The sequence below is a fragment of the Narcine bancroftii genome, chromosome 7, assembly GCF_036971445.1.
Source record: "Narcine bancroftii isolate sNarBan1 chromosome 7, sNarBan1.hap1, whole genome shotgun sequence".
Classification (NCBI taxonomy): Eukaryota; Metazoa; Chordata; class Chondrichthyes; order Torpediniformes; family Narcinidae; genus Narcine; species Narcine bancroftii.
Window position 1 is genome coordinate 149,335,131 of NC_091475.1, and position 22,487 is coordinate 149,357,617.

The 22,487-nt window shown below is 40.4% G+C and overlaps 1 protein-coding gene across 3 annotated transcripts in view; it reads left to right on the forward strand.

Moving 5' to 3' along the window:
- Window positions 1-22,487, forward strand: part of mtmr2 (myotubularin related protein 2) — a 79,624-nt gene that overhangs the window by 13,932 nt on the left and 43,205 nt on the right. For all 3 annotated transcript variants that reach the window (XR_011342082.1, XM_069890780.1, XM_069890781.1), the window contains exons 2-4: window positions 12,381-12,480; window positions 16,558-16,633; window positions 20,097-20,191. Coding sequence is in view for 2 of the 3 variants with exons in the window: in XM_069890780.1 (XP_069746881.1) it covers window positions 12,381-12,480; window positions 16,558-16,633; window positions 20,097-20,191 (271 nt within the window). In the remaining variant the exon portion in view is untranslated. The remainder of the gene's footprint in view (window positions 1-12,380; window positions 12,481-16,557; window positions 16,634-20,096; window positions 20,192-22,487) is intronic.

The following is a 22,487-nucleotide window of genomic DNA, read 5'->3' on the forward strand; positions in this document are numbered from 1 at the left end:
ACATCATCGTACGATCTCTGGACCAACAAGATGTCGACACCAGTCACAGGTCTTGTTACCAGTAGGAGTGCTGGACAGACCATTGGCTCATCTCATGTACCATTAGAATGAAGATTTAACACAAAAGGAAACCTCAAAATCAGAACGCTATTTAGAAATTCAACGTTGACACCTTTCAAGACATCAACTATGTACAGAAGTTCCAACAATATCTCCAAGAACAACTGCCTCAACAAATACCGCCATCTGCAGAAGAACACTGGAATCAATTGAAAAACACTATAATCTGCAAAGAAGCAATTGGGTTCAGAACAAAAAAAGCATCAGGATGGGTTCGATGATGAGAAATTCTTTCATCTTACAAAATGATGAACAATCAGCAAACCAAAAGGAAATGCTGTCCGCAATTCAAGGCTGCAGTCGAGAAGAATACCCGAAACCTGAAAAATCAATGGTGGAGGAAGAAAACTCAGGAAATCCAACAACTAGCAGATGCCAGTGACATTCAAGGGTTTTTCTTTATGCAACTAAAGTTATTTTTAGCCCATCTACTCACGGTCAAACCCCTCTCAAAAGCAAGGATGGTTCAACCATCCTGAAGAGCTGACATCAATTTTTGATGGAGGGAGCACTTTGAAGATCTTCTAAATCAAACCATCTCATTTGACAGGAATGTGATTAACAACATTCCAAAACAGCCCATTAACGACTACCTAAACAAAATACTAACAATTGAAGAAGTCAAGGGAGCCATCAAAACCTTTAATAATGATATGGCCAGGGGACCCTATGGAATACCAGCTGAGGTCTACAAAATTGGAGGTAACCTGCTTCATTACCAACTGCATCAACTTCTCATCAAGATCTGGATAAATGAAAATGTACAAGTAGACTTTAGAGACTCAGAAATGATTACCATCTACTAAAGGAAAGATGATCGATCTGAATGTGGAAACTATCATGGAGTTTCCCTGTTAGCAACAGCAGGAAAGATCCTCACCTGCATCATGAATGATTGGCTCCAGCCTTCAGCTGAGAAGATCCTTCTGGAAACACAAACTGGATGGAGACCATTACGTTTAGCAATCGACATGATCTTCACAATACCACAACTGCAAGAAAAATGTTGTGAACATCTTCAACCTTTGCATATGGCATTTTATCGACCTCACCAAAGCCTTTGACTCGGTATCACGGGAATTGCTATGGGATGTTCTTTCCACTTATGGATGTACTGAAAAGTACATGTGAATCCTGAGACTCCTCCGTGATGGCATGTTTGTCACGGTCATGGTCAGCAACAGTAGCCATGAGCCTTTTTAAGTCAAATCTGGAGTAAAACAGAGATGTGTGATTTCCCCAACTTTGTTCACCATCTCTATTGCAGCAAACATTCACATTATCAAGGATGATCTACCCCCCAGGAATCAAAATTGTCTACAGAACTGATGGCAGACTTTTCCATTTTGTCCAAAAACAAGACACCATGAGTTCCCTCATTGAGTTCCAATACGCAGATGACAAAGGTATTGCAGCTCTCTCAGAATACAGGTACACGGTCCTTTATTTGGAACCCTTGGGGGACAGTGTGTTCCGAATTTCAGATTTTTCTGGATTTCTGAAAGCCCACCCGAATTGTGCTGCCGTATCCACCCACATCCCTTTCCAGTCGCCTGACCGCGGTCCCTTGGCCGCCCAGACATCTCCCCCGATCGCCGGTCCCTCGGCCGCCTCCCCCAACCGCCGGTCCCCACTTGCTGGATTTTGGAGTTTTCCGGATTTTAGATGTCTGGATAAAGAATCGTGTACCTGTACCACCTACAACAGATTCTGACTGCCTTCGACCATGCATACACAAAACTTGGATTTGCCATCAATTCCAAGAAGACTCAAATCATCTATCAACTGTCACCAACTGAGATAAATCAGATAGAACCATCAATTCAACTTGGCGAAACAACACTGAAAAAAGTGGACCACTTTCTGTATCTTGGAAGTCACTTCCAATGTCAACTTTAATGACAAAATCCAATATCGTTTTAAATGCGTTGGAATAGCTTTAGGACGTTTCTGAATAAGAGTCTTCTACGATTGTGACATTTGAACAGACACCAAAATATTAATGTACAAGGCAGTGGTGATCCCAACACTTCTGTATGCATTCGAAACATGAACAATATACCAACAACATCTGAAGACTCTTGAAAAGTTCCATCAACGGTATCTTTTAAATGTCTTAAATATCAGCATGCTAAATGAACCAAAAACATCAAGCGTTGAAGTCTACATCATCAAGAACCAACTAAGATGGAGCGGACATGTTGTTCAGAAGGAAGATAAATGTCCTGCCTTAAGGAAGGCAAGTGTAAAAAGAGGGGGACAACTGAAGAGATTCAAAGACGTCTTAAAATCCAACATGATAAAATGTAAATGACATCAATGGTTAGGAAACCAATGCCAAGGACAAAAACTCTGGCAAGCCATCATCTGAGAAGTATCAGCAACTTTTGAAGCCAACAGATATGCAGAACTAGAAGAAAAGAGAAGTAAACGGAAAGAGAGGCAGCAACAACCAAAGTCTGATCTGCCATCCTGAATCTTTCAAAGCCAAGATTGGACTTGTAAGCCACTTGAGAGCTCATAAATAGATGAATAGAACCAAATCTATCATACTTAACCTCATGGGATCACCACAATGATGAAAGGTTCTTCAATTCTGTCCAGGCTTTGAAGAGCCCAATCTCTTTCAGTGAGATCAAGGTGCAAATGCAATTGAAATATGCGGAAAGGAACACCTGAAGACCACCTCCACTGTGACCATGTTCTTGATGTGATTACCCTTGATTCCACTCCACAGGGAGCCAGTCAGTCCCAATTTGTTGCCAATAATGATACAAGAGGCTTAATAGGCCACGAAGAGTAGAAAAAAAAACCAAAAGAACTCAAACAATGGTGTCCTTGCTCAAGTCTTAAAACTAGGTAGTGAGAAGCTTGATGACAAATCCGCAGCTTCGTAACCCAAACAGAAAATGTGCCAGTGGACTTCAGTGCAAGGGTAAACAATGCCAACAAAGGAGACATATCCAACTCTGGTATGTAAGGAGCTACATCAGAGGGCAAGTCATTACCAATGTCTTCTTTAACCATCTTCCAGTGCCCGAAGAGCTGTTTCTATTGTGATTCTAATCACTGAGCTCCATAGTGAATGTGATCTTAACTGCATTTTATTAAAGGAACAGCACCAGCGCAGTCTTTTTATACATCACAAATATCTCCAAGTGGAAGGGATCTGATTATGAAACATTCATTTTATTTAGTGAGGTCTTATTTGACTGTGATGCTAGTGAGATTCAATCTGCCTTGTTCTGCTTTCCAATGTGGACAGTTCTTCAATGATAATCTGTCGTCCTTGTTAGCCCCTGTTCAAGGTGGTAAAGTCGCAAGTTTTTTTTTACACATTGTCACCTAACCAGATGAAAGATCGCTTCTCTGGATAACACTGTAGCTGTGTATTATGTATATGTACATAATAATTGAAAAGATAAATAAAAATATAAATATTTTGAAATAATTTGCTTGTCTCATTTATGAGAGACCAAAGATTAAAAGATACTATTCATCAATCTTGCAGCCTGTGGAATAAGCTATTTCCCAGCCTGGCAATCCTGATTTTGATGCTTTTGCACATCCTTACTCATGGCAGTAGGTCAAAGATCCTGTAGGGATTCTCAATAATCCTTGGGTACCATTTAAGCAATTGAATGTCATCAATAGAGGAAAGAGTAATCAGTAATCTTTTTGGCTGTTTTTATGATCCTCTGGTCCGATGCTTTGCAGCTATTATGCAGCACAGGATGCTCTCAATTTTGCTGTGTGACAGAGTATATAGATATGTTTTTGGGAGATAAATTGGGAAAGGTTTGTTAGAGTAGGTCACATACAAACACTTTAAAACAGATCTTATTGGAAATACTGGAGCTCTGCTAATGCTAGACATATCGACCCCACAGCCTTTGCAAGAGCTTTGGAGAGTGCTAAAGAGACTTCACCAAAGGATTGGTGTTTACAAAAAAGCAACAGATGAAAGATCTTGTCGGAGCCGTGTTCTGTCTGGAGGGGAGTTTGCTGTTCTAGGACGGTCATGTGGTTTTGCAAGCAGAGAGAGTCAAACAGGCTTTCTTTGAGAGAGAGAGAGAGAGCGACACACAGGTCAATTCTACAGTGATATAGTCAGTAACAACAGCTGAAACCTATTTCTCTGCTTGCAAACCACATGTCCCTCTAAGAACAGCAATGAATGGAGTAATTTCTTTACTAATAGTGTTGCCAAAATTATTTTTAGTTTCTACGTGCTGTGTCATGCAGATATGATGTGTCATGCAATTATAAAAATGAGAAGAACTTGTGTTCAATTATTCTAAATTTCTAGGAGAAGCATTGTTTTGTCAGAAGCCAAATGTAAAAAAATCTTTGGAGTATTTTGATACAATGAGGGAATTAACCTTGCTTCTTCAACCTTCATTAATAAAAGATTGTTTTATTATTAGTTGGTCCCACTGCTTTCATATTATCCTGTTTTAAAGTGATCATTTGTGAAATCTAATGCTCCCAATTTTGGAGGCTGCATCCTTAAAACCTGTGTGGACTAACTGGCTGGAGATTTTGCAGACATTTTCAACCTAGCACTATGGTTTGAAGTTCCCAACTGCTTCAAAATAAGAGAAAAATGATCTGCCTCAATGACTACTGGCTTGTGGTACTTGTTTCTGCTTTGATGATGTGTTTCGACAGGTTGGTTGTGAAGCAATCAACTCCTATCTCAGGAAGGACCAGACCCACTTCAATTTGAGTGTATAGTTCCTATACACTCATGATTGCATAGCTCATTTTGGCTCCAATGCAATTTATAAATTCGCTAAGAATGATGCCATTGTTGGCCAAACTAAAGGAAAGGATAAGACAGAACTTGGTATGGAAATGAAGAAGTGGTTGTGTGATTCCGGAACAATAATCCTGCTCTCAACATTAACAAGAGCAAGGAGTTTATTGTGGATTTTAAGAATGGAAGGCAGAGGGATCATGCACCTGCCTACATCGACTGACTGGCAGTGGAAAGGATTAATACTTTCAAGTTCCTTTGAGTCCTCGTATTGGAAGACCTCTCCTTCAACCAGCACATTGAAGCAACCATGAGGAAGACACACCACACTTCTACATTTGAAGAAGTCTGAGGATATTTGGCATGTTGTAAAATACTTGATTAAAGTTCAACATGTATACTGTGTAAAATATGCTGATTGATGCATCACAATCTGCTTTTGAAACTAAAGTGCCCAGGAATGCAGAAGACTGCAAAAAGTGGCAAACCTAGCTGAGTCCATCACAGGCACTAATCTTTGTGCATGGAAAACATTGTGTCAGATGTTGCTTTAAAAGGCAGCCAACATCATAAAGGACTGGTATCTACTTGGTCAAAATCTCATCTTGTTGCTTCCTTCAGACAGAAGGTACAGAAGCCTAAAGTCCAGCACCTTTAGGCTCAATAACAGTTTTACTGGAACAGCTTTTGGTTATCAAACCTTCCTCGACAGCCTGAACCAGAAACCACTTCAGGATTTGGAAAGATCCGTCTGCACTACTGAGACATCACTTTTATTCTTACATTACTGCAACTATTAATATTTATCTTTCTGTACAACTGAGACATCATTTTTATTCTTGCACTAACAGCCAATGTGAATATTTATCTATCTATCCTTTGATTTTTATTATCTCTTTCTGTATTGGCATATTGTGATAATTTATATTATAATTAGTATATCTTGTATGACTGATTACAGCAAGTAAGAATTTTGGTGCATTTATTTGTGCATTGTATTAGAATCAGGTCATTGTGTCATGAAATCTGTTGTTTTGCCATAGCATCACTGTGCAAACAGTACAAATAAATAAAAATGGTGGACGAGTATTTGTGTATACGACAATAAACACTAATCATTGGACCTCAATAAATACTTTGGAATGAGATTTTTGTTTAAAATAACCATATAGAGATCCTGCAAGAAATTACATTTTACAACAGTCTTTCTTTCTGACGTCTCATTCCATGTGGTTTATTGCAGAAGTAATTTTATGCCCCCAACATTAGAACATGGCATTTATAATTATAGTTGCATGCTAGGATGGGCTGCTTTGTTTTCAGGGAGATTTCAGTGGTCTATTCAGCATATTTTTCTGTTGGAAAATTTTATAATTCATCAGTTATGTCTTTATATTGGTGTAACCACAGGCACAGATGAAATAGCTATCTCAGTGCACTTTAACTTTTTTAGATTTCAGAGGTCGGAATTTGACTTTTGCCTTTGTTTTGGTCTGAATGCTGCTTCATTATGTGTGAGAAATCCTTGTTGATTTAATTTGCATTTTCAATAGCTGTGATAGTCAGAACATTTTATTTAAAAAGTTACATTTCAATCATTTTATTCATTAACCCTGTCTTGCTATGTGTGAGAAATCTGTTTTTGGCAACAATGGAATCCATTCTTCTGTTTTTGAATTGCAATCTGAGTAGAAGAATGTAAAAGAGTTTGAAGTTTAAAAAAAAGTCCATTTGACTTGCAGCAAATGTCAGACCTCCAAGAATATTAACCACTTTATGTCATTCTATCCCTTCTGTATGTTTTTCCTTTTACTTTTTAAATATTATTATGGGTTTTGCATCCACTGCCGATTTAGTAACTTGTGAAATGTTTATATGGATCTTGTACAGGCTGAAGAGTTTCAGCTTAATGTGGCATAGTGTTCAGTGGAGACAGTGTGGGTTGAAGGGCCTGTTTCTGTGCTGTACTCTTCTAAAACCAAATCTCTTGACATCACCTTGTGACATTAATTTTGTTCCAGTTGAATATCCACTCTCCAGCTGTTGGAAATGTTGCTGAATTTACTGTTTAAAGATTTTCTTCTATTGCAAACCATCTTCTCAAGTCTACTCTAATCTCATATCCATCCATCCAAATCTTTGAATGTGTTTTAGCCTCCCAGTTCATGCATCCCCATGTGAAATGTGTTTGAAACCCTCTACTTACATGACATCACATATAACCCTGAGATTCTCTTTCCTGCGGGCAAGACAGAATTACCACTTATTGTTGGTGCAAAAAATCTACAGGGCGTACGCATGAAAACAAATAAAGAAATGTAAGCAAGTAGTACAGAAAGAAAAAAAAGTCAATAAAGTGCAAATGTAAGAGTCCTTGAATGAGTCTCTGATTGAGTTTGTTGTTGAGAAGTCTAATGGTGGAGGGGTAACAGTTGTTTCTGAACCTGGTGGTGCGAGTCTTGTGGGACCTATACCTCTTTCCTGATGGCAGCAACGAGAACACTGTGTGTGCTGGGTGGTGTAGATCCTTAATGATTGCCACTGTTCTCTGACAATAGTGTTCCCTGTAGATGTTCTTGATGGTGAGGAGGGTTTTGCCTGCATATCTAGCGGTACTAATACCACAGATGAGGACCAACTGCTGAAAATCCACGTAAATTCACTTCTAGTTAGAAATCATTAAATCATTTTTATAATATTTAAATTTGAGAATATATTGAGCCATAATCTGGTTTATTCCTTGGAAAATTAGATAAACCTAAATGGGGTACAGGTACATTGTAATCTGGGAGTATACAAATTAAACAGGACAATTTAATTAACACTCTGTAGAGGATTAATGCTGAAGTGTAATTCTTTTTATTTAACCTTGGTTAAGCTACAGAGTAGCTCCGCAGGGATCTGTTCTGGGACCCCCTCCGTGAGTTTTGTAAATAACTTGGATGAGAAAATGGAAGAATGGGTTAGTAATTTTGTGGTTGGCATGAAGGTGAGTAGTATTGTGGCTAATCTCTAGGGTTGCCAGAGGTTACAAAGGGTAATTGATAGGATGGAACGATGGGCTGAGAGGTGGCAGATAGAGTTTAACCCAGGCAAGTGTTAAATGGTTCATTTTGGCAAGTCATATTTGAAGGCAAAATATAATGTTAGTGGGAGGACTCAGCAATGTGGACAAACTGAGAGATCTTGGGGCTAGTGTCCACAGGACGCTCAAAGCTGCTGCACAAGATGATAGTTTTGTTAAGAAGTCATATGGTGGTTTGGCCTTCATTAACCGCGGGACTTCAAGCCAAAGCCCAGGAACAGTAAAGCCCCCAGAAAGAGGTTCAATGTTGGAAACCTGCAGTCAGATGAAGCGAGAGGAAACTTCCAGGCAAACCTCAAAGCAAAGCTCGACGATGCAACCCGCCTCACGGACCCGTCCCCTGAAACCCTCTGGGATCAGTTGAAGACTACCATACTGCAATCCACTGAAGAGGTACTGGGCTTCTCCTCCAGGAAAAACAAGGACTGGTTCAACGAAAACAGCCAGGAAATCCAGGAGCTGCTGGCAAAGAAGCGAGCTGCCCACCAGGCTCACCTTACAAAGCTGTCCTGTCCAGAGAAGAAACAAGCCTTCCGTCGCGCATGCAGCCATCTTCAGCGCAAACTCCGGGAGATCCAAAATGAGTGGTGGACTAGCCTCGCCAAACGAACCCAGCTCAGCACGGACATTGGCGACTTCAGGGGTTTCCACGAGGCTCTAAAGGCTGTGTACGGCCCCTCACCCCAAGTCCAAAGCCCGCTGCGCAGCTCAGACGGCAAAGTCCTCCTCAGCGACAAGATCTCCATCCTCAACCGATGGTCAGAACACTTCCAATCTCTTTTCAGTGCCAACTGCTCAGTCCAAGATTCCGCCCTGCTCCAGCTCCCTCAACAGCCCCTAAGGCTAGAGCTGGATGAGGTCCTCACCCAGGATGAGACATATAAGGCAATCGAACAACTGAAAAGTGGCAAAGCAGCAGGTATGGATGGAATCCCCCCAGAGGTCTGGAAGGCTGGCGGCAAAACTCTGCATGCCAAACTGCATGAGTTTTTCAAGCTTTGTTGGGACCAAGGAAAACTGCCTCAGGACCTTCGTGATGCCACCATCATCACCCTGTACAAAAACAAAGGCGAGAAATCAGACTGCTCAAACTACAGGGGAATCACGCTGCTCTCCATTGCAGGCAAAATCTTCGCTAGGATTCTACTAAATAGAGAAATATCTCGTGTCGCCGAGAATATTCTCCCAGAATCACAGTGCGGCTTTCGCGCAAACAGAGGAACTACTGACATGACAGCACCAAGAAAAGTGCAGAGAACAAAACAAAGGACTCTACATCACCTTTGTTGACCTCACCAAAGCCTTCGACACTGTGAGCAGGAAAGGGCTTTGGCAAATACTAGAGCGCATCGGATGTCCCCCAAAGTTCCTCAACATGATTATCCAACTGCAGAAAACCAACAAGGTCGGGTCAGATACAGCAATGAACTCTCTGAACCCTTCTCCATTAACAATGGCGTGAAGCAAGGCTGTGTTCTCGCACCAACCCTCTTTTCAATCTTCTTCAGCATAATGCTGAACCAAGCCATGAAAGACCTCAACAGTGAAGACGCTGTTTACATCCGGTACCGCACGGATGGAAGTCTCTTCAATCTGAGGCGCCTGCAAGCTCACACCAAGACACAAGAGAAACTTGTCCGTGAACTACTCTTTGCAGACGATGCCGCTTTAGTTGCCCATTCAGAGCCAGCTCTTCAGCGCTTGACGTCCTGTTTTGCAGAAACTGCCAAAATGTTTGGCCTGGAAGTCAGCCTGAAGAAAACGGAGGTCCTCCATCAGCCAGCTCCCCACCATGACTACCAGCCCCCCCACATCTTCATCGGGCACACAAAACTCAAAACGGTCAACCAGTTTACCTATCTCGGCTGCACCATTTCATCAGATGCAAGGATCGACAATGAGATAGACAACAGACTCGCCAAGGCAAATAGCGCCTTTGGAAGACTACACAAAAGAGTCTGGAAAAACAACCAACTGAAAAACCTCACAAAGATAAGCGTATACAGAGCCGTTGTCATACCCACACTCCTGTTCGGCTCCGAATCATGGGTCCTCTACTGGCATCACCTACGGCTCCTAGAACGCTTCCACCAGCGTTGTCTCCGCTCCATCCTCAACATCCATTGGAGCGCTTTCATCCCTAACGTCGAAGTACTCGATGGCAGAGGTCGACAGCATCGAGTCCACGCTGCTGAAGATCCCGCTGCGCTGGGTGGGTCACGTCTCCAGAATGGAGGACCATCGCCTTCCCAAGATCGTGTTATATGGCGAGCTCTCCACTGGCCACCGTGACAGAGGTGCACCAAAGAAAAGGTACAAGGACTGCCTAAAGAAATCTCTTGGTGCCTGCCACATTGACCACCGCCAGTGGGCTGATATCGCCTCAAACCGTGCATCTTGGCGCCTCACAGTTTGGCGGGCAGCAACCTCCTTTGAAGAAGACCGCAGAGCCCACCTCACTGACAAAAGGCAAAGGAGGAAAAACCCAACACCCAACCCCAACCAACCAATTTTCCCCTGCAGCCGCTGCAACCGTGTCTGCCTGTCCCGCATCGGACTTGTCAGCCACAAACGAGCCTGCAGCTGACGTGGACTTTTACCCCCTCCATAAATCTTCGTCCGCGAAGCCAAGCCAAAGAAACCACCGGATTGAGTTCAAGAACCGTGATGTAATGTTGCAGCTATATAAGACCTTAGTTTGACCCCATTTGGAATGTTATGTTCAGTTCTGGTCCCCTCATTAAAGGAAGGATGTGCATGCTATCTGGATTGGAGAGCATTGCCTTATGAGGATAGGATAAGTGAACTTGGTCTTTTCTCCTTGGACGGGGGATGAGGATGACCTGATAGGTGTATAAGATGATGAGAGGCATTGATTTTGTGGATGGCCAAAGGCTTTTTCCTAGGGCTGAAGTGTGCTTGGGAGTAAATTTTTCAACGAGAGTAGTGGGTGCATGGAATGTGCCTAAAGCAATGGTGGTGTACAATAGGATCTTTTAAGAGACTATCAGATAGGTACATGGAATTGAGAAAAATGGAGGGTTATGCAGGAAGGAAAATCTAGGCTGTTGTTAGAATAGGTTATTAGGTCAACTTTGGATTCACAACCTATGTTGCGATTGTAAAGCCATTTGACAGTTTAATTTGAGTTATATTTCCTACTATTTTGAGTTCAGAAAACCTCCAGTGTTTAAATGGAGTAATATTAAGGAAAAGTTTGAGAAGCATTAACGTGGAGGCAGTGAAGAGGATGATTGGGATGAAAAATGATTTTTAATTGCTGCTGTTAAAAAGAGATGAACAGGTTGAAGCTCTTTTATGAAAATATACTTGGTTAACCCAGTAAAGATATTTAAGATTAAGAAAGGTTTTGATAGCATAAATACTTGGCTATAACACCAGCAGCCATTAATATATTTAAAAAATTGTCAGGTGATCAAAGGATTGTGTAGATCTGAGAACTACGAGGATTGTTAGATAGTTGGGAAACTTACTGAAGTGTACAAGGGGAAAGGAATAAAACAGTTATGCTGATAGGTTTAGGCAAGGAAGAATTTTAGGAGGCTGTTGTGATGGAGAACAAATGTAGAATGAATGGTAAGATTCTTGGGAGAAAGTAGAAGAGGGACATTCATGTTTTACCTAGTCTTTTGCACTCATGTTGTGCTTTGCCATCTTAATGGGTGGAGGATGTGCATGGAGCCTTCTTTTCATTATATTTGACCCTCAGCCTTTATCCATTCCCCATTGGCTGAACAGTAGCAGTTAGCATGCTGCTTCCACTATTCAACGTGCACAGTTATGAATAAAGGTGGCCCCCTACTTTCAATCTATGCACATTATGACCATCTGTACATCCAAAAAAATACTGCATAAAAATTTAAAAATGTAAATATAAAAATTACATGTCGGTCCCGGGGATCCAGGGCTGTTTATTTTGACAATCCAACATGGCGGTGGCCATGGTCCAAGAGGGTGCCAAAACTCCACTGCTGTATTATGCATTCTATTTTCAGGACACGAAGACAGTGATGGACCCGGTGTTTGAGGTAGGGGAGGTGAACATAAACCAGGTGCTGGGTGGTGGTGGTAGACAATGGGTCTTTCCAGTGCCAGGCGGTTGGGCTGTGGATGAAGTGCCTCGGCTCCAGTTTAAGAATGTGTCAGCCCGGAGTAGCATGCATCTGACTTGCTTCCATTTTGAGATCTGACCAGTTGGTCAGAACGGAACTTGGACATATGTACATTACTCACAGCTGAGACTATTGAGTAGCACACTGCAATGATTTGTATGTCATGAAATAAAATTTGTTTTCAATTTGTGGTTGTTTTGTACAAGTGTAGAATCAATAGAGTGTAAATTAGCTTCTTAATATAACTTTTCAGCTGAACTATCTTTACCCTTTCTTTCCATAGTATCTCATCGTCTGTATCTGAGCAGTCTGTGCATGACAAGCCTACTACAGTTATGTCCTCTGATTCTGTTTCTTCTACAGATTTTTCTTCAGATTTCAGGGTAGGTAACTGTTTTTCAAGGAGCATTTTTGTTTAATTTATTCACAAATGCCAGAAAAAAAATCTGCTTGCTAAAAACTGTGATTTGTAGCAATTTGCTTTTCTTTTTCAAATTTCAAACTTGTGTTTGAAATGCTAGATTTGCAAAATCTAGATTTGCAGACATGTCTATCACAGTCAAATAGGAGGATTCAAGAAAAAGTAATAATATTATTTATTTGTTACTGTTCTGGATGAGTATAGGCAGTACCCAGATTATGAACAAAATATGTTCCTTGGCCTGTCTCAGTCAAATTTGTACATAACTCAGAACTTGCTGTATATGCAGCTTTTAAATCATTGAAAGGGCTTTGAGCCTTTTCTTGCACCAAAGTACAGGCTAACAGGCATATTATGCTGATTTTGATTGTCAACGGCAGCACGATCAACTCAAAATGGTGGACGGCATTCTCCTTCCTCAAGTTGATGAACCGCTGAAGCTGCGTGTAGTTCGTTTGTAAGTACGAGTTGCTCATAACCTGGGAACTGCCTACATGTCATGACTGCCTCTTCCAGGCATTGTTCAGGGCATTATACTTGTAACTTCCTAATTTTTTTTTTCTCCAATATTTTGCCAGTTTAATTAACTATTAAAAAGGTCTCAGACCTGAAATGTTGGTTATATATCTTTACCTCCTTTGGATGCTGCTTCAGAGTCCCCCAGCAATTTTGTGTTTTTACTACAATCATGGTGTCTGCAGATTTTTGTGTTAATAACTCTTGTATTGTTTTCAAATATGAATGTGTATCAAAATTAATTATTATTAATTAACATGACAATGCAATCTGCAGTGTTAAATGAGATCTGTACAAGTTAATTAGACCCAGTGATTCAAGATGCAGGTTCCATGCATTGACAAAAGGTGGGACCATCTGAAAAGCAACTGGTTGAGGTTTTTTTTTAACCTTTTTTGCCTTGGGATCAACTTTGAGTTAAACCTCGACATTTTGAAGATTTGATTTCTGAAAATGAAATAATGTGGAATAATGTGCTTTATTTTATAATGTTTTCAATTCATAGGGATTAAAAATAAATTGTTTGTTTGTCATAAGTCCACTGCTATTATTAGTTAATTTAATCCAAAATTTTCTAGGTACATAAATAAATTTCAAAGTCAGTTAAGGTTTTGGTGATTGAGTGTTCAAATCTGCATGTTTCTTTCCGCGCCACACTGCCCCCCCCCCCCACCCCCAACCAGCTAACCACCTAAGCATCCCATTAGTCACCACCCGCCCCATTTGTCAGCAATTTCACACTGGCTATGTCAGAACCAACCAGAGTGGAACTAAGTGAAGCAAGTCTTCCACAATCCAAAGGGACTACTGAAGGAAGAATGAAAGCATATGTGACAATTATGCTTTCCATCTACATATTCTGACAATATATATCCTTGCAATACCCTTGACAATAAACCATTTCTGTTTTTTTTAAATGTCTTCATTAATTGAGGATAAGATAGTTCTGTCCTATATTGGTTTATTATCTAGATTTTTTTATTTACTGTCCTGTTTTAAGCAATTAAGTATACTATGGTAGTTTTTAGTTGCTTTTTTTGTACGAAGTAGTCATTCAGTTGCAAATTAAGAATTTGGTGCATGTGTACAATGTGTATGACAATAAACTCATCATCAACTTGCCGAGAAAATCAAAAGCTGCAATTTACTGGTATAACTGAATGGGTCAGACAACATATGGGCCAGTCAACATTTTGGGTTGTAACCCTCTATCATGGCAAAGATAAAAAATATGAAATTACATATACAAAGGGGAAAAGATCTGGAGGAGAGGTCCAGAGGTGTTGGGATAGACCACAAAATGTATGGAAGCTAGAGAGACAGGTAGATGAAAATGTGAGGAAGAAAAGTTAAAGAAATAAAATTAAGTAGATAAAGAAGAGGAAATATTGAAATTGGATGAGGGTTACTTAAAATTAGAACAAATTATTGTTCATGCCATGAGATTTAAAGCTATGTTGCAGGAACAAAGTGTTGTTCCTCAGTTTACATCCTGACAATGGATGAGGCTGAAGACCAATGTATAGCTGTAGGATATGTTGGGGTAGTTAAAATGGTTAACTAAAGAAAGATCAAGTTTAGACCCACAATGTGAATGCAGATGTTTAGTGACATAGTCAATCAATCTGCATTTGGTCTCTCCAATGTAGTAGAGGAGACGACACCTGATACACCAAGTGAAATAAATTAGATTGGACCATGAGTATGTAAAGTTCTGCCTCATCTGGAAGGTCTTTTTGTGGCTCTAGATGGAGATGAGGAGATGTCTGGACAAGTTTTATACTTTTTGGAATTACAGTGAGAAGTTTCTAAGGAGATCGAAGGGTGGGTGGAGAGGGTGGAGCAGACAAGGGAGTCTTGGAGAGGCTCATCAATGTGAAAAAAGATCACGTGAAAATTGATCACATCTAGGCTCCTCCTCCAACTTCTTTCTATCTTTTTAATATTTATTTCTCCTTTTTGTCTTTGCCTTGGTAACCCAAAAACCCAAAATGTTGACTGACCTGCTGAGTTTCTCCAGCAATTCTTTGTCACATCCAGTTCTATTTTGAGTGCTGTTTAGTTTGCAAATTTTTAGTTGAATTTGATTTATTTTTGTATCATCGAGACACTGTTCTTAACAAATGTGGAAAATATCTCACTTGGGTGTTTTAATTTGAACATTAGCTTCTATCTTGGATGGATGTATGTGAAATCTTTGGGTGTTTTCTGATTTTTCCAGATAGTTCTTTCCCCTTCCTTACCTGTATATTTTCATGCTGTGTTGAAGATTTATATAATGGGCTGTACCTTTTTAGAAGCATTTGTTTCATGGAAAGGGTAGGTTGTAGAAATTGTGAACTCAAAGGAATGTGACTATTGGACTCTTTTTTTGCTGGTAAATACTTCGATCATGAAGGAAAATTGCTACCAAAATGTATTCTTTCACGCTAAATTGATTTACTGTAAGTGATTGGTAACAGAGTAATTCTCTTGTTTTTGCATGCAGCAGTTTAACATTTCTAATCCTACTATCATTCATTGTTGTGAGCTTGGCAACAGTTTCTTCACACTTTGAAGAGGTGTTTTTATAGAATAATTCTTCTCGTGCTTTTTTTTTTGATGGGAGCTGCAAGGATTTTTTTTTAGAGTTGTCTGTAAGGAATTTGTAGGTTCTCCCTGTGACTGCATGGGTTTCCTCGCACATTTCATCAAGTAAGTTAATTTGTCATATGCATGTACTTGGGTGGCATAGGCTCATAGGTCAGAAGAGCCTGTTACTGTGCAGTATCTCTAAATTAAATTAAATAATTATCCTTCTCATTTTTTTCTTAAGCAATCACTTGAGATCGAGGATTATGCAATTCCACTGTGGTTTTATGGGTTCTGAGTTGACTATTGATGGCAATGTGGAAATCTCAGACTCATCCACAGATGATGGGAGTTAATGGTGGCAGGTAGTGCAGGTGGATCGTTGATGATATGATGTAGTTTTACCACTTATGCAGGGTCACTACACTGCCAACGCATGGTTCTGTTCTCTATGCTATCCTTCATATTCCTCTACTTAGAAATTGTGAACTAGTAAGTTCGGGAATCAGTGGGAATAATGTTCTTTCTCAGAGAGTTTGAGTATATCCTTGAATTTCTTCTGTTGGTCTCTGAGTGACAAAGTTTGGAACTTTTTTTTTAAGGAGTCTGATGTAGGGCATTCAAAGGATATGGTCTGTCCAATGTAGCTCTGTTTCAGTACTGGAGATCTTGGGGTCCGGAGAGAATGCAGACATTAGTTTGGTTTCCTTCCAGTGAATCTGGAGGATTTTCCAGAGAATGGTGGTATTTTTGCAGTGCTGTGGGATGCCAGCTGTAAGCAGTCCAAGTCTCAGAAACATGTAGAAGGGCAGGGATCAATTTTGTGTCAGGTGCATTAGTGATAATGTTAAGAAAAAATACTATTTTTTTTAAAAAGTACAAAATATAACTATCCTTAAGAAGAAAATATTCTTTTGTCATATCAGCTTGAGTTTATATGTTCTGCTTTTAGGTTTTAAGGGATGGCAATAAACTGGCTCAAATGGAAGAAGCACCATTGCTACCAGGAGAATCTATAAAAGATATGGGTATGTCTAAACAATCCAAATACATGGCTCACAGTGCAAATCAACCATTCTGAAATAGAACTTTGACTGGTGTTTCTACGATTAACTATTTGATCTATTTCTTTTCATGGCTTGTGACTGACCCACTGAGTTCACCACTTGCACAAGATTCCAACATCTGTGGTTTTTGTATTGCTTCAACTATTTGGTACATGTAGTGCCTTTATGTTAAGTCTGCTGATATTTAAGTTTTCTAGTGTAGCGGCACGTTACCATCGCAATTGGGCCGGCGCTCTGGGCGATGAGTGCAACCAGGAGCCACAGACCACGCAGCAGCACTGGCCCCAGCAAGCAAACTGGCAGTCATACGGCTAAGGCAACATAGGGGCCAGCTTCCCCAACATGGCGCTGGCCCCCGCTGCACAGCTTGGGGATAGCTCGCGGGGGAGGAAGGGATTGTAATGCAAGAAGGGGACCTATGCGCTGGGAAGAAGGCATTGTAATGCAAGAAGGGGAGCCATGCGCGGGGAAGAAGGCATTGTAATGCAAGAAGGGGAGCCATGCGCGGGGAAGAAGGCATTGTAATGCAAGAAGGGGACCCATGCGCGGGGAAGAAGGCATTGTAATGCAAGAAGGGGAGCCATGCACAGGGAAGAAGGCAACGAAATACAAGAAGGGGACCCGTGCGTGGGAAATCCGCTATTGTTATGCGGGTGGTGATGTCAGTTGATGGGGAAAATGGTGGGAATGGCAACAATATAAAAGCCAGGCTTTAGCCTCAATAAAATAGAGATCTATACCTCACTACACCCATGTGTGCCTTTCTTTGAGTAGTGAGCGGCTACTCTAGGAGGATTTTTATTAATTATAATCCTCACATCCTGAATAACAAAATAACTAAAGTAAATAAAATTATCTATACCAGCAGAATCCATTTTTAACTATCTTAAATTTCAAAAAGGTGGGATAATTTTTTTACGTTTGATAACTATGCTTCATTAGGTGGAAATCCAATGTCAAATTTGTAAAATTGTTCAAATATTGAAGCACGATATGTAAAACTAGGTTTGAACTAACAATTGTGATGCAGAGCTTTTCAAACTTGTATGTCTTTGACTTGCATCATTCATGTTTATTTGCTAATAATAGATGCAAGTTGCTGCAGCAAGAGGTCAAGATTTTTAATTTTAATAAATGAATAAAAAAAATCATGCACTAGTTTAGCAAAATGTGTATTTCATAGGTAGAACACATATTTAAATTAAAAATTCCTATGCAGTATATTTTTTATATTTAGAGATAAAGTACAATAACAGGCCCTTCCAGCTCATGAGCCCATGCTGCCCAATTACATCCTTTTCTTTGGCTTGGCTTCGCGGACGAAGATTTATGGAGGGGGTAAATGTCCACGTCAGCTGCAGGCTCGGGATAAGCAGATACGGTTGCAGCGGTTGCAGGGGAAAATTGGTTGGTTGGGGTTGGGTGTTGGGTTTTTCCTCCTTTGTCTTTTGTCAATGAGGTGGGCTCTGCGGTCTTCTTCAAAGGAGGTTGCTGCCCGCCGAACTGTGAGGCGCCAAGATGTACGGTTTGAGGCGATATCAGCCCACTGGCGGTGGTCAATGTGGCAGGCACCAAGAGATTTCTTTAGGCAGTCCTTGTACCCTTTCTTTGGTGCACCTCTGTCACGGTGGCCAGTGGAGAGCTCGCCATATAACACGATCTCCAATTACATCCATGTGACTAATTAACCTACTAACACACTGGATAGGTAACCAGGCTAGCAATCCAAAGGCTTGGGATAGCAATCCGAAGTCAAAAATTCAAATCCTATCACATCTATTGTGGAATTGAAATTCAATTAATGGAAAAGATTGGAATTTAAAAATTCATAGTTTTATTAACAAAGTTTAGTAAAATGCTGGAACCTTGCAGGATTCCATCTGATTCAGGAACATCTTTCAGGACAGGAAATTTTGTGCCCTCACCCAGACCAATACTAGTGTGATTTAACACTCTGCCTTTCTGTAAAAAAGCCATTGACTTTTTTAAATAAAAGTATCTGGTTTAGAAATAGCACCTAATTCAGACACAGCAAAGTTGCTTTCAGCCCCAGACCTCTTTATAAGCAACTTGGAGGATGAGTGGTCTGGAGGGAGGGACCAAGGCCTTGGCATTTCTTGCTATTGACTCAACGCATGGGGCTTCATAGCAACAGATCTAAGCATTGTGGTTACTACTGATCTTGCTCAACCAAATAAATACTTTCAAAGGCACCTTGAGGATAAGCAAGCAGCATACTGCAGTTAACTCCCTAATACTTAAATTGGGTTTTTTTCAATGCCTCATTAGACTTGGTCGAAACATGGGCAGGTGAGGGTGACTTCCTTAGTATCATGGAAGCATTTAATTCAGTGTAGCATCAAAGAACTGGTGAACATGAACAATTGTTTTCTCTTTTCCCACACTGGATTCGAGGAACTATAGCTGATCTCTACATTCAAGCCAGGAGCTCAGCAGATTATGACTTTGAATACAAATCTGAAGCTGCCAATTTTAGTCTTGTCCAGGGGTTAAATCCTGAGAAAGCACAGTGCACCATTGAAACTTCTGCTTTGAAGCAGGTTCCTGTTATCTCCTGCTATGCATTCTGATGGTTTGAATTGGTCTAGTTTTGGCTTTCAACTTGTGTTTTCCACCTTTCCAAGCTGACTTGGATTGGATGAGGAGGGCTGATCTAATTATCCACCCAGACACTAGGAGGCATCCAGCAAAACCTACTCAGGTATAGAGGCAAATAGGTCTCAGGCACCATTCTGACAATGCTCTTCCCTTAAGTGCTCTGATGATCTTTGATTCAGGGCATAGCTGAAGTCAGAGGTTTGTATGTTGATTAAGCCAGGACTGTAATATAAAGATTTTTAAATATTTCTGATATTGAGGTATTATAGAGGACATAAGTGTCTTCAAAATGTAAGTTATTGATTTTTTTTTAAATATAAAAGTGAAATGCATTAAATACAGCTTTAAAGTACAGTACAATCTTTTTATGGAAAAAACTTTGTTTTCTTCATAATCTCCAAATTTTACTGATGTAGAATGACAGAGAAACCTCCAGTATAATGCTAGGGAGAACTCTCCTTTTGGACTCGGGAGTCCAGTGATTACCAGTGATGGATGTCTTGGATGTGTCACTTGTTTCGTTCTGGATTTGTGGTGGGTCACTATGTCTTGAACTTGTTTGCAGAGAAGCTGCTAAACACCACCTTTGAAACATTGGTCACTTTCTGAAGATTTTGGCCTGTTGTAATTTGGAAGTTTTTCCTTGGCTGTATTTTGATGGCTAATGGGAAATTTATAATTTCAAATATGATATTTATTACGTATTTGCAATATGTGATAATGTTTGCACTTGACATAGTGAAATGCAATTTCTTAATTTTCAATGTTGCAAGTTATTAACACCAGTTTCGTTTTTCTTCCACAGCCAAAGATGTTACTTACATTTGCCCTTTTACTGGCACTGTGAAGGGAACACTGACTGTTACAAACTACAGGCTGTATTTCAAAAGTTTGGAGCGGGTAATCAGTTAAAACAAATTTCTTTGTCCAATTTTGAACTTGAGACTTTTTATATTATTTAAGGTCAAAACTGGATGGAAGGTTCAACATTAGGAGGTTAAAAAAATTATATGAGAAAATAATTATGTTAACATGATCTCTCATCAATGCGGAATCTGAATAGCCAAACAAAACCAAACTGTTGCATCTATTCAAATCTATATTGCAGTTTAAATTTTAAGATCTTTCCTAATGCATGTGTATTTCTTTGGCGATGTTGTGAAAGCTGTATTGGATGCTCTCTTTGCCTGTGCTTCTAAAAAGCTCAGCAGCTCTTCATTTTTAAGGCAAGTTAACTGAGGGCCTCACATGAGGGAACTGAAGATAGTAAACAATATAGATAAGTATAGAAAATACACGATTAGAACAAAAAAAATTCAAATTAAAACATTAATGCAGGACAAAAGTTAGAATACAAATAAAGACTGATAATGGAAATCTTCGCACTAACATGAAATGGACTTCAAAGGATTGAAACACTAAATGAGCAAAGAAGTACTTCTGTACTTTTTGGCCTAATTTAAGTGTGATTTTGATTTGAATACTTTTGTCATTCATTCTCGCAATCACTGGATTTATAATTTTGTAGGAGGACGTTCCTCCACTTTAATATATTGCTTAGAGTATAAAATCTACAATGTCGATTAGCAATTACAAGTAAGTTAGACTCTATTAACATGAATTATTTTATAGAGGAAATTGTTGTAGGTTTCATGTACTCAAAGGATGAATTAAGGTAGTAGCTATATTCTGAAGCCAATTGTCAATTTATTCAATGTGTATCAAATTCTGTTCCAGAAAGCATCCACAGTTTCATTTCAAAGCCATGACAGCCTGATATTTAAAAGTAAAGGCAGATAACAAATAGCATGAGTAGGTAACTAAGAAATTTTTCACCTTGACCAGTCGTTTTCAAACTTTTTCTTTCCACTCACATCTTCTTTGGCTTGGCTTCGCGGACGAAGATTTATGGACGGGGTAAAATGTCCACGTCAGCTGCAGGCTCGTTGGTGGCTGACAAGTCCGATGCGGGACAGGCAGACACGGTTGCAGCGGTTGCAGGGGAAAATTGGTTGGTTGGGGTTGGGTGTTGGGTTTTTTCTCCTTTGCCTTTTGTCAGTGAGGTGGGCTCTGCGGTCTTCTTCAAAGGAGGTTGCTGCCCGCCAAACTGTGAGGCGCCAAGATGCACGGTTTGAGGCGATATCAGCCCACTGGCGGTGGTCAATGTGGCAGGCACCAAGAGATTTCTTTAGGCAGTCCTTGTACCTTTTCTTTGGTGCACCTCTGTCACGGTGGCCAGTGGAGAGCTCGCCATATAACACGATCTTGGGAAGGCGATGGTCCTCCATTCTGGAGACGTGACCCACCCAGCGCAGCTGGATCTTCAGCAGCGTGGACTCGATGCTGTCGACCTCTGCCATCTCGAGTACTTCGACGTTAGGGATGAAAGCGCTCCAATGAATGTTGAGGATGGAGCGGTGACAACGCTGGTGGAAGCGTTCTAGGAGCCGTAGGTGATGCCGGTAGAGGACCCATGATTCGGAGCCGAACAGGAATGTGGGTATGACAATGGCTTGATGGCCAATGACAATTTTTCTCAAGCAAAATATTTCAGTAACAATTGGTCTAGAGCAGTGGTTCTCAACCTTTTTCCCCCCCAGTCACATACCACCTTAAGTAATCCCTATACTTTAGGTGCTCTGTGATTAGTAAGAGATTACTTAAGATGGTAAGTGAGTGGGAAGATAAAGTTTGAAAAACACTGACCTCTACAGAGATAAGAGACTGCAGATGCTAGAATCTGGAGTTAAAAAAACAAACTGCTGGAGGAAGTTAGCAGGTCGAGCAGCATCTGTGAAGGCAAAGGTTCTTTACCAACCTGTTTGAAAATAGTATTGAGGCTATCACAAACCTAGACGCTAGGATCATTATTGTATATATCAAGAGCATGCAGAAGCCTATTTAGATGTCTGGAGGTAAATTGGTGATGTAATATTTCAGCCCAACCAAGACTTTCAGGATCAACATTTATTGTCTGTTGTATTACTTTACCATCAGGATTGAACAAGAACTTGAAGGGCAGAATCAAGAGGGGAGTGAAACATGAAACCCACCAGCACCAGCATCTACCATGACTGCACCTCTTTACACCCTGTCCTCTGTAAGAATTCCATTCCTTTCTCTCAATTCCTTTGTCTCTGTTGCACCTGCTCCCAGGATGATGTCTTCCATGACTGATTAACAGAGGTGTCCTTCA